The sequence below is a fragment of the Rhinolophus sinicus genome, chromosome 18 (assembly GCF_057876585.1).
Source record: "Rhinolophus sinicus isolate RSI-liver-muscle chromosome 18, RSI-T2T, whole genome shotgun sequence".
NCBI classification, from domain to species: domain Eukaryota; kingdom Metazoa; phylum Chordata; class Mammalia; order Chiroptera; family Rhinolophidae; genus Rhinolophus; species Rhinolophus sinicus.
The window spans coordinates 66,625,201-66,637,453 of NC_142518.1; the positions used below are offsets into that span (position 1 = coordinate 66,625,201).

Below are 12,253 nucleotides of genomic sequence, written 5' to 3' on the forward strand. Positions count from 1 at the left end.
GGTAAGGCAACTTGGAGTTGGGGAGTGCTAAGGAATTACAGGGAAATCTCCAGGGAGTGTGCTGATCAAAATCAGCACACTCTTCCCCTCTCCTTAGAGTTTGGGAAATTCCTTTTCATTAAACCTTGATGTCATGCTGAGTCATAAAAAGACCGTGTTCTTCAGAGCACCACATCTCGGGAGGTCCTTTAGCCAGCCTCTGTTAGTCATTACTATACGCTTGGGCGTGGGGCCAGTGCCATTCACACTTCCCCTGTTCTGCAGCAGCAGACAGACCAAGTTCCTCTAATCGTTGCGTTCCTTCTCCTTCACCTCTCTAAAACCCTTCTCAGAGGGAGAAACAGTTATAGCTTGGGGGATAATATAGCTTTAAGGAAACTTTTGGCAGATGCGGATGTCCTAACATCTGGGCAGTGTTAACAGAATCCCGGAGGCCCGGACCGACCAGGAGCCACTCGTTCTAGGAATGTTAAAGTAGAAGTTTTTTCAACTGATGAGAGAAGCAGAGAGGAAGGAGAAAGAGAACGAGGAGAGAAAAAGAAAGCACAAAAAGCCATAAAACAGGTAAGATCTGCTGCTTAACCCCGCCGCACCACACTGTCCCCATTTCACAGCCATGGAGGGTAATAAGCCTCAGGACTTGGGCAGCATCGCTGGGGGTGAGGAGGGAGGAAGAAGTTCTTTTATGAAACTGATTATATGCTGCTTTCCATTTGAGCTGTGACCGGCTGCAGACACAGGTTTCCACTAACTTCCCAATGCTCAGCAGAGGGTTGGCTGACTCTGGAGTGTCAAATTTTCAGTCTGAGATTGGGGAGGAAGTGGGCAGAGAAGTGGTCAAAAACTCAAAGCACCAGATATGAAAAAAAGAAAGCCCTTACTCCTGAACCAAAAAAACTGGATTGAGGCTGCCTGTGGGAGAGGGTTCCGTGATTAGTTTATCTAGCTGTTCATTTGTCTGGACCTCTCTTTAAACTCCTTTCTCATCCTTTTGTTTTTCCCTCTTTCTGCTTTTATCTCTTTCCTTCAGCTCTGGCAGATTTTCTTTTCTTTTCAGCTTCCTTCCTGCATCTTTCCTTTTTCCTTGCCTCCCTCACTTGCTCTCACTTTTTCTCTATTCTGCTTCTTTGTCACTCTCTAGACAAAATCTGAAGCCAAGTAGCAATAAATTGGAAAATGAATGTATGCCATTCTTTGACTTCTCATATCCCTTAGGGACTCTGGCCAGAATCTTCCATTTTTTTGTTTCTCCATTTCGGGGACTAACTCCTCCCCTGAGCATGGCATTTCATTGAAAGCATGTGGGTGAATGGGTATTTATTGAAAAGTCCAGTGGCCAGTTTATACCAATGGGCAGCAAAATTTAATACTGTCATTTATGAAGTATTTGCCTGCTGGGAACCACAAAACTCTCATCCCATTAGAATGAGGACAGGACAGGAAGTGAGAGGGCAATTGGAGCTTGCTCACCCTCTCCTCATGTACCTCATTAGGTTCTTCCCAACCTCACCAACTTCCTGCTGGCTCAGCAGGGTAAATCTTGAAGGTTAAGCTGGGCTCGAAAGCCAGAAACCACTACTAAACCTCTAAGCTTTAAAAACCAAAGTTAAGAACAGAGTCAGGGTATACTTACTGACTAGAGAAAGGAGACATCCAGTCCTGTCCAATACAAAGTTGGTAATAATAACTAGTATATATTGATTGCTTTCCTATGTGCCAGGCAATAATCTATTCTATAGGGTAGATACTATTATTCTTCCCATTTTATAGATGAGGAAACTGAGACTCATAAGAGTTAAGGCATTTGCCCAAGGCCCCGTAGCTTAAAGGGACAGAATTAGATACACATCAAGATAGGTGTAACTCCAGTGTTCAAGCTCTTAGTTCATACACTCTAATGCTTTCCCAGATTAGTAGTTAGGAAATACTAGTTAAATGGATGAAACCATCAACTGTCAACCTTTAGATTGCAGGATTCCCTCTTGATTCTACATAACTTTATGTTGACCCTTTTCTGGACTTAGTACCTCCATGTCCCTCTCTATAACTTGGACCATGGAACATTTGCATCTGATCTCATCAGGGTCAATTGAGAATCGGTTGTTTTACATCCTCCTCTTTCTGGGAGGAAAAGAGACTATAAACAACAAATAGAGTGTTGTTATTCTATACAGTGGAAGATCCTTACAAAAGGGGATGACATAGCAAGTATTCATTAATTTAAAAATCTCTCTTCTTCACAGATCCTACATTTCCTCTTCCTCTCACTTTTGGAAATTCATTAATGGCTGACTTTTGAAAGTTATTTTCCTTTGCTCCGGTATTTCTGGTCACCTACCCATAGTCTTGTCTCCCTAACAACCCCTTCCCGTTTAAAGGATGTCCGGTCAACTAACTCAAAGAGGAGCTCTCTCTCTGCTGTTCTTCCTCGCTCCAGCAGTGACACCAACATGGTATGCAGGTAAGTTCTAGGAGCTGTTGCCCATTATTTCCAGGCAGGGCAGGGCTTAGACCAAGTCTTGGAGAAGGGAAGAGTTAGATTGTAATGAGAGACACTTAAATACAGAGCAGAACTATTCTCAACAACAGAGATGGTTAAATATTGTAACAGGCTACCAAGGGAGGCTTTTGAGTCAAACTAACAAACGATATTTGAAAACAGGCTTCACCAGCATAAAAATGAGAAGGTTGGACAGCATGGTTTTTGAGGCCATTGTCTCACCTGCCTCTGCACCTAGCTTCCTCCCTCCTCCTTCCCTCTCTCCTTCTTTCTGTCCCTCCCTCCCTCTCTCTCCCAGAGCTTATTTACAGGATGAGATTTTTACAGCCCCTTTCTGCCGAAGATGTTGATGACAGGACAGATTACATTCTCTCAAATAGGAATTCCCCAGTTTCTTCTGGCTTGTTCCTTCCAAACGAATAGAAATTTCTGGATTCCTGAACGTTTCATCCTTTACCCCTGGAGACATAGGGAGCTTAGGAGAACAGACTCATGAGGAGAGGGAAAGGGGAGGGGGGGAATAATGGGAGGATAATGAGGGGGCAGACAGACGTTTTAGATGGGGCCCAGCTGGCATTCCAAGTGCTAAGAATATTCTGTGGCCTGCAGTGTCTGCCATCATGGGGGCTGGGGGGCAGTTGGGGAAGGAGACAGGCCCTAGCAATGGAGTTAGGAAAATATCCAGAGATGAGTAAATAACAAACTGCTTCCATCACAGCCACAGTCATTGCAGCTAAAATTTTCCACATGCCCTTAGCTCCTGGTGGAGGCCTTTGGCAATAGCTCTGTTTGTCTGGAACAGCTGCATGAAGCTTTCAAACAAATATGCAAACGTCTTCCCCTCTTTGGCTTGACCTGGCTTTATAGGGGATGAAGTACAAGAGCTGACATTGAGATGAAGAAATTCAAGTCAAACCCTTGGCAGAGTACACACTCTTTGGGGTAAAAGGAGCCATTCTCCCCCAAACTTCCCATGCTTCAGTTCAAGTACATAAGGGCAAAATCCAGCTAAAGACAACAGGATTTAGGGAGTGGAGATTAGATGACTCAAAGTCCAGTTTTGAACACCTGTAAGAAACCTCATGGAGTACAAAAGCCTTTATCCTTCCCAAGATGGAAGCCTGAGCTATTGGAGTCTTGAGGACAGGGCAGTTTTATTTAAAAACTAAGATTCATCTGAAGTTCTCAGAGAGCTGTTTGCAAAGGTGGCACTCCCACTTCCACAGAAATCGCCAGTCATCACTCCTTCTGAGGCGATCAGGCTATGAGGTCTCTGACAGACTTGCAAATCCACTCATTCTGCCTTCTTCAGTTCTTAGGAGGCTACATGACAGACATTTGTAAAACTCCAATAATCCCTCCCCACATCGTTAGCTTAGCTGTGGAACAAGTGAGCTTGCTCCACTCATTTGTTCATTCATTCACTCAACAAGTACGCATTGACCACTCTCTATGCATCCAGCACTGTTCCTGGCTATCGCCTTGTCCTCAAATGGGAATCGCACAAGGAAAGCAGCCAAAAGTGGATTCAGGACTATTCAGTAAAAGATCCAGGAATAATCAGCAGGGGTTGGGAAGGGTTAAGAATATAAATATATCAAACTGGGTTAGAAATGTATATTGGCATATCTGTTCAGTTCAGGAAGTCAGACCATATTTGTTATTATAAGCCAAACATTAGTGTGGATCTGAAAATAGTCTTCAACTGTCAGTTACATTCCCAACCACACTTTTGTGAAGGGCAGTGCTGAGATGGTCTGATTGTACTATGGAAGTCAGAGGAACCCAGTAACAGACCCCACAGTAACCACTGATTGATCTAAAGGAGCTGACGAATGCTGCACAAACCTCTCTCCTCCAGGGCTGAAGAAGGACAAGCAGATAGAACAATGTGGAAAGGGTGCCTCTCTAGTTTCTTATATCTCGTCTCAGTATCCTAATATTTGCAAAAAAATACCCAAAGACAGGCAGAGAGGAGAAATGGAAAGGCTTGAAGTAGTAAGGTGGCGTCAACCCATTCCCATCACAAAGGAAACTTGGCACTGGTGCAGCTACCTCTGCACCCTGGTGGAGGCTGTAATTATCTGGCTGAGTCTTCCCCTCAGTTTTCCCACATCCCCTGTCATTCTGGAATGATGTACAATGCTTGGTGGCCTTCGATCCCACACACACAGAGTAAAAAAGCTGGATTGCAAAAAATATTTTGGATTTTTATCCCTGCTGGACATTGTTCAAAGCTCCCCCCACTGCCATCTTTAGTGGAGTGTCTGAGTTTGGTATCAGGGGGTCAAACAGCCCGGGGCTGGAATGCCCACACTGCTTCTTACTAGCTAGGAGACTTGAGCTACTCCTTTCACTCCTCTGAGCCTGTTTTCTCCTCTGTACATTAGAGAGCAATAAGGGTGTCGACCTCACTGAGGTGTTAGGATGACATAATGAGATAACACATGTAACGGGCTGAACACAGAGCACACGCTGAGTGATGTTAGCAGTCATAGTTGTTGTTGTTGTTGTTGTTTTCTAGCCATAGACCTCTGACACTCCTGTTTGCTCTTGTGGTAAACAGAGGCTTTCTCCTTACTGGCCATTCTTCACAAGCGAGCTCTGGAAAAAGAGTTCAAGGATTGAACCCTTTAGGGAATCACACACATCTGGCCTCCTGTTTACAGGAGCTGTAAGGCTTTGAGGCTAATACTAAACTGAAACAGCTGACAAAAATTCTGCCCTCCATAAGTAAACCTCCCATGTGGGAAAAAGAGCAAGACTGAGGAGAAGTAAAGGGAGGCCAGGAGAAGAACTGAAATGGGAAAACAGAAGAAAAATCAAGAGAAGGAGAAAAAATGAACTTTTTCCTCTGGAATGAGGGCAAACCAATGAGGACATGATTTCATAACGCAAACTTTCAATTTGATTCTTTCCCTCGTTCATCAAGTTGGACCGGTTTCCCAACACCACCACCCCCCATCCTCGGTCTGTGGGGAATGGAGGAGCTTCATCATCTAGCCCTCTACTCCACCCTTTAGTGTAGGGGGGCCCCTGTGCGTCTTCCCAGAGAGAAGGCGGCAGGGGCAGGTCTGAGTATTTACACAGGCTGAAGGGCTCTAGCACTAAAACCCAGCCTTGTCCTGGAAGCACTCTTTCCTGGAAGTGAGGAATTGTCTTCTGACTGCAGCACGGCTGGCTGCTCTATTCCTGTGCATGCATTAGGGCTCAGGGAGGCTAGAAGGAGGGCTTCCTGAAACTTCGCTCTGGAAAGAACCAAGTTTTATTCCAATTAGTTTGTGTTCATGACTGATTTCCTGCCGTCTGGTGGAACACACTATTTAGTCTCGCAGACAGCCGCAGACCTGACTGCACCAGAGACTGGGCCACTTAACGGAATGGGGGTGGACTGGGAATGTTCTCCAGCTCAGCAGCTCTCTGCGAAAGCTCTTGCTGATTAGAGGAATCGGAAATTTCTCCAAAGGACTCTGCCTGCTTTTTCTTGTAAACTAGGGCAAACAGCTCAGGCATGAAACTAATTCTCATTTCCCCTTGCCTTTTGAGCCCTCCCTCTTTGCCTTGGTATGCCACCCCTAGCAATGGCAACTGGGTGCCAAAAGGCTGGTGCCCTGTGGGCTAGTGGGAGCTTGAGGAATCCTTTCCCTCTGAGGACTGTGAGCAGACCCGTCACTAGTGAGAAGACCCTTACTCAGACTCTATATTTTTCCTCCTCCCTCGGACAGTAGTCCATCCTCAGACCTTGGTCATTAGTGGCTCTCCAGGATTCATGTGTTACATCAAGGAAATGAGTCATTTATAGTCCAGATTGGCATGATTGATGAATGGTCAAGAAGTTTGATGTTTTTTTTTTCCTTTTGAAGGGAGGCTTCTAGTGCTACCAATGAACAACACCCCCACCGTGTACCTGACGTATTGAGGTTTGCCCACAGTAGTTCTGCTGCTTTACAAGGCAGAATTTTCCCCATTAAATATCCACTGGGCTCTCTGCCCATGGACTGCCATGTCCTCAGGAAGGGACCAAGTTGTATAGGGGGAAAGGTGGGGAAGGACTTGAGTAAGAAGTCACTCTCTCATCTTGAAATTGTCTTCTTCATTCTAGGTTCAGGCTACTACCCAGATGAAAGCTACAATGAAATACATGCTGATGAAGTCCCACAGGCCCCTGCCCTGGACTACCGAGGTAATCCTCACTGCTTCTCAGGCTCAGGAAGGGTCTTTTCCAGCCTAAGACCTAGGCCCTCCCCGAAGCATCCTCATCCAGCTTAGCTCATTATGTGCCAAAACTGAAGCACAGGGGTTAAAGCAGCCGTGATTTCCAATCTATGATTTGTAATCATGAACTTGGTTATTGACTTGCTATGTGACCTCACCTCTCTAGCACTAAGATTGCCTGTCTATTATTAATCATTAACTATTGACTGAGTACCTAATGCATGCCTAATCCTGTGCAAGCTAATCCTGTGGGTGACACAAAATCTAAGATAGGGTTTTGTCCCCTTCATCAAGGAGCTTAGATTCTGCTCAGAAAGGGATGAGTGAGGGGGCAGTGAAATTAGTCAATGTAGGGTGAGTAAGTATGAAACTATTTGGTAGCAGTAAATGCGATAGGAGTTAAGAAAAAGAAGTCAGGGAAGGGGTCATAAAAGATGACATTTAGACTAGGTCTTGAATGATGGGTGGATTTTCAGAGCTGGAAAGGGGAGGGGAGGGCATTTATCAAGGCAGATGGTCACAGATATAGAGGTAAGAACAAACCTGTTAGAGGAAGGAGCTAGGAAGAAACCAGCCTGACTGGAGCAGATGAGATGTGAAAGCAGTGGTAGAAAATAAAGTTGAATATAGAGTGAGACCAAATTAGGAAAGGCTCCATGATCTAGGGACTCTTCTAAGGAGGGGTAAGAGGACTACCTTGCTATTCCTGCACTAGAAGGAAACTTAGACCAGGTGATATCTAATATCGCCTCTATTTCTAAGATTCTTTGTTTCTATGCTTTCAAGCTATGCAGAAGAGTTTAGCTGTTGTACTATGAGTTGTAAGGAGCCATCATATATTTTTGCCCAGGGGAGTGACATGGTAAATGGTAATTTCAGAATATTAACCTCATTACTGTGTACAGAAAGTAGGGATTCAGGAGGGGTAGAGCCTGGGTCAGTGAGACTCTCCAGGAATCAGTAACAGTAATGTTGGTTAGAGATGATTGAGGGTGGTGGCAAAGAAATGTAGAGTAAAGATGAACCCCTGAGATGTTTCAAAGAAAGGGATGACAAGACTTGGTATAGATTTGATGTACCAGAGGCTAAGAAACAAAAGGACATCTGAAAGCATCGAGTCGGAATACCTGGGAGAACTATAGGTCAGAAAGACAAGGTTAGAAAAGAAAATTGGTTTGGTGAAGATGTCCTGTTGGCAGTGGGAAATGGAAAGATGGAACTTTGTGAGTCATCAGCTTAGATGGATGAGCTGTCTGAGGGAGCACAGGGCCAAGGTCAGAGCTTTAGAAGACATCTACATGTGATTAGGAGAAGAGGAGCCAACAAGGGGAAAAGAGATAGATAGTGGCCAGCCATATGTAGGAGGAGATCAGGGTATGATCTATTAAATTACAGAAGCCATGGGAGAAGAGAGTATTAAAGAAAGGGAAAGGATAAGGAATCGATGGGTCAAATATTGCACAGACAAATTAAGGGTATTGCAAATGTATTTGGAAAGAAGGTAAATGGTAACCTTTGAAAAATTAGGTTCAATAGAGATACGATCAGAGCTTTGTGCTCCTCTGTGATCCTTTCTTGCTACCTTCTACCTATCTTCTTCTCGCTGCCTAATGGTCCACATCTCTGCCTCTCTGTCTCAGCACCCACTAATTCCTAAACTGCCTACAGTCTGTTTCTTACTCACATACAAATCTCCATGCTGAAACGACATACCTTGAAGATCACAATTCACTCCCAAAGCCCAAATCTTATAGCCCTTTCTTGAACATCAATCTCCGCAGTCACTCAGCAGCAGTGAGCCATCCCTTTTTTCTCAACTCCCTTCCTTGGGTTCCATGACATTTTACTATTCTGGTCATAGCTGAAGCCAAGAAAGAAGATGGGATCTCTAGTGGTGACAAGAGAGAGAATGAAGCATGGATCTGAACTTTGGGTGACGCTGATCTGTCTCCAGAGCTCCTGGACTACATCTCCAATTGCTGCTGGGCCCTTCCACTTGGAGACATCTAAAACCAAATACTTTCATCTTCCATGAAAAAGGCTCTACCAGCTTACCTTCCTACTTTTCTCTTAGAAATACTTCAATGGCAGCTTTCATAGCCCCATCACCTCTAATAGCCCCCTTTTCCTCATCACCTCTCACCAGTCATTCATCAAGAATTGTCATTTCTTTATTAATCCATGGGATTAAAACTTTTGTTACCTCACAAATAGATAATGGCAATTGCCTCCTAACTGGATTCTCTGGCTCATGTTTCTCCTTTTTTCAAACCTAGTATGCCACTGTGACCATTTCTAACAGAATTTGGCCTCAGTCTAACTGGATGGCCTGACAACTTATTACCCCTTCTTCCCATATGAAATCTATACTTCAGCCAGCATAGTAGAACTCTGCTTTGTTCCCTGACTTATTTAGCCCACACTGAGCTTTTCTTCATCCATTCATTCTTTTCACTTTTATTTTTATTTATTTATTTATTTATTTATTTATTTATTTATTTATTATTAGTTTCATGTGTATAAAACAACAGTGATTAGACATTTACACACCTCACAAAGTGATAACCCTAACAAATCTACTACCCACCTGACACATACATAGCTATTAAAATACCATTGACTATATTTCCTATACTGTACTGTAGATTTCATAACTATTTTTTTAATTATAATTGACATTCAGTATTATTTCATATTACTTTCAGGTGTACAGTGTAATGGTTAGGCATTTATGTGATTTATGAAGTCATACCCCCGTAAGTCAAGTACTCATCTGACATTACACATAATTTTTACAATACTATTGACTATATTTTCCATACTGTATTTCACATCCTCATGACTATTTTGTGACTACCAATTTGTACTTACTAATCCCTTCAGTTTTCTCACCCATTTCCCCAACAGCCCTCCCTTCTAACAACCATCAGTTTGTTCTCCGTATCCATGAGTCTATTTCTGTTTTGTTTGTTCATTTATTCTGTTCTTTAGATTCCACATATAAGTGAGATCATGTGGTATTTGTCTTTCTCAGTCTGACTTATTTCACTTAGTATAATATCCTCTATGTCCATCCATGTAGTTGTAAATGATAAGATTTTATTCTTTTTTATGGCAGAATAATACTCCATTTTATATATGTACCACCATTTCTTTATCAAATTATTTACTGATGAGCATTTTGTTTCCATATCTTGGCAATTGTGAATAATGCTGCAGTAAACATAGGGGTGTATATATATTTTCAAATTAGTGTTTTGGATTTCTTTGGATAAATACCCAAGAGTGGAATTACTGGGTCATAAGGTAGTTCTGTTTTTATATTTTTGAGGAACCTCCATACTGTTTTCCACAGTGGCTACACACATTTGCAATCCCAACAACAGTGCACAATGATGACCTTTTCTCTACATCTTCACCAGCACTTGTGGTTTGTTGATTTATTGATAATGTCCATTTGGACAGGTCTGAGGTGATATCTCATTGTGGTTTTTGTTTGCATTTCTCTGATGATTAGTGACATTGAGCATTTTTTTCATATGTCTATTGGCCATCTGAATGTCCTCTCTGGAGAAATGTCTATTCAGGTCCTCCGCCCATTCTTTATATATATATAAATTTGGGGTATTAATTCCTTATCAGATGTAGCATAGGCAGATATCTTTTCCATTCAGTAGGACGTCTTTTTGTTTTGTTGATGGTTTCCTTTGCTGTGCAAAAACTTTTTAGTTTGATGTAGTCCATTTGTTTATTTTTTCTTTTGTTTCCCTCTCCTGAGGATATATATTAGTGAAAATATTACTAAGGGTAAGAGTTTATTTCCTATATTTCTTCTAGGAGTTTTATGGTTTCAGGTTATTACATTTAAGTCTTTAATCCATTTTGAGTTTATTCTTGTATTTGGAGTAAGAAGGTGGTCCAGTTTCACTTTTATGGGAGTATCTGTCCAGTTTTCCCAGCACAATTTATTGAATAGACTGCCTTTACCCCAAGGTGTATTCTTGACTCCTTTGTCATAGATTAAATGGTCATACAGGCACGGATTTATTTCTGGACTCTCTATTCTGTTCCACTGACCTAAGTGTCTGCTTTTATGTCAATACCATGCTGTTGTGATTACTATGGCATTGTGATATAATTTGATATCAGGTAGTATGATACCTCCAGCTTTGTTCTTCTTTCTCAGGATTGCCATGGCTATTTGGGGTCTTTTATTGTTCCATATAAATTTTAGGATTATTTGTTCTAGGTCTGTGAAAAAATACCATTGGTATTTTGATAGGGGTTGTGTTGAATCTATGAGGTGTGATCAAAAGATACCACTGCATCTTTTGTTTAAATAAAAAAATTATTACAGTAAAAGACACCTTGCCATGAATCCCCCTCAAATTATTCCCCGTTGCTTTGAACCCACTTTTCCCATTGTTCTTGCCACTTTTGTTGTTGTTGTTCTTGCCACTTTCTGAAGCAGTTTGGGAAGTCCTCTTTTGTGAGTGTCTTTACTTCATCCTCCATCATGACAATGCTCCATGTCACACATTGCTTCTGATATGGCGATTTCTGTCAAATAAAAACATTACAGTGTGTCCTCATCCACCTTATTCACTGGATCTGGCACCATGCGACTTCTGGCTCTTCCCCAAAGTCAAAATGACCATGAAATGAAAATGTTTTGAATCGATTCAGGACATCGAGGCAGCCATGACAGCAAAACTAAAGACACTCACAAAAGAGGACTTCCAGAACTGCTTCAGAAAGTAGAAAGAACAGTGGGATAATTGTGTTCAAAATGAGGGGGAATATTTTGAGGGGGATTAATGGCAATGTGTCTTTTACTGTAATATTTTTTTTTTACCTAAACTTTCACCATAGTTTCTGATCACACCTTGTATATATTGTTTTGGGTAGTATGGACATTTTAACTATATTAATTCTTCCTACCCATGAGCATGGTATATGTTTTCATTTATTTGCATCTTCTTTAACTTCTCTCTTCAATGTCTTATAATTTTCTGAGTACAGTTCTTTTACTTCCTTGGTTGAATGCATTGCTGGGTTGTTGTTTTTTTTTTTTATGCAGTTGTTAATCAGACAGTTTTCTTGATTTTTGTTTCTGATTGTTCGTTATTGGTGTATAAAAATGCAACTGATTTCTGAATATTAATTTTGTATCTTGCTACTTTACTAAATTCATTTATCAGTTCTAATAGTTTCTCGGTGGAGTCTTTGGGGTTCTCTATATATAGTACCATGTCATCTACAAATAATGACGATTTTACTTCCTCCTTTCTGATTTGGATGTCTTTTATTTCTTTTTCTTGTCTGATCTCTGTGGCTAGTACTTCCAGTACTACGTTGAACAAAAATGGTGAAAGTGGACGTCTTTGTCTTGTTCCTGATCGTAAGGGGAATGATTTTAGCTTTTCCCCATTGAGTATGATATTACCTGTGAGTTTGTCACATACGGCCTTTATTATGTTGAGATATGTTCCTTCTCTTCCCACTTTGCTGAGAGTTTTTATCATAAATGGATGCTGG

General features: G+C 41.8%; 1 protein-coding gene across 2 annotated transcripts in view; it reads left to right on the top strand.

Annotated features, from left to right (window-relative positions):
• The first annotated feature begins 422 nt into the window (after positions 1-422).
• Positions 423-12,253, top strand: part of SRPX2 (sushi repeat containing protein X-linked 2) — a 33,220-nt gene continuing 21,389 nt past the window's right edge. The window contains exons 1-3 of one of the 2 annotated variants that reach the window (XM_019716617.3): positions 423-564; positions 2,244-2,461; positions 6,603-6,683. In XM_019716617.3, the coding sequence (XP_019572176.3) occupies positions 2,380-2,461; positions 6,603-6,683 (163 nt within the window). In that variant the 5' untranslated portion in view covers positions 423-564; positions 2,244-2,379. The remainder of the gene's footprint in view (positions 565-2,243; positions 2,462-6,602; positions 6,684-12,253) is intronic. The other variant, XM_019716618.3, reaches the window with a different exon arrangement.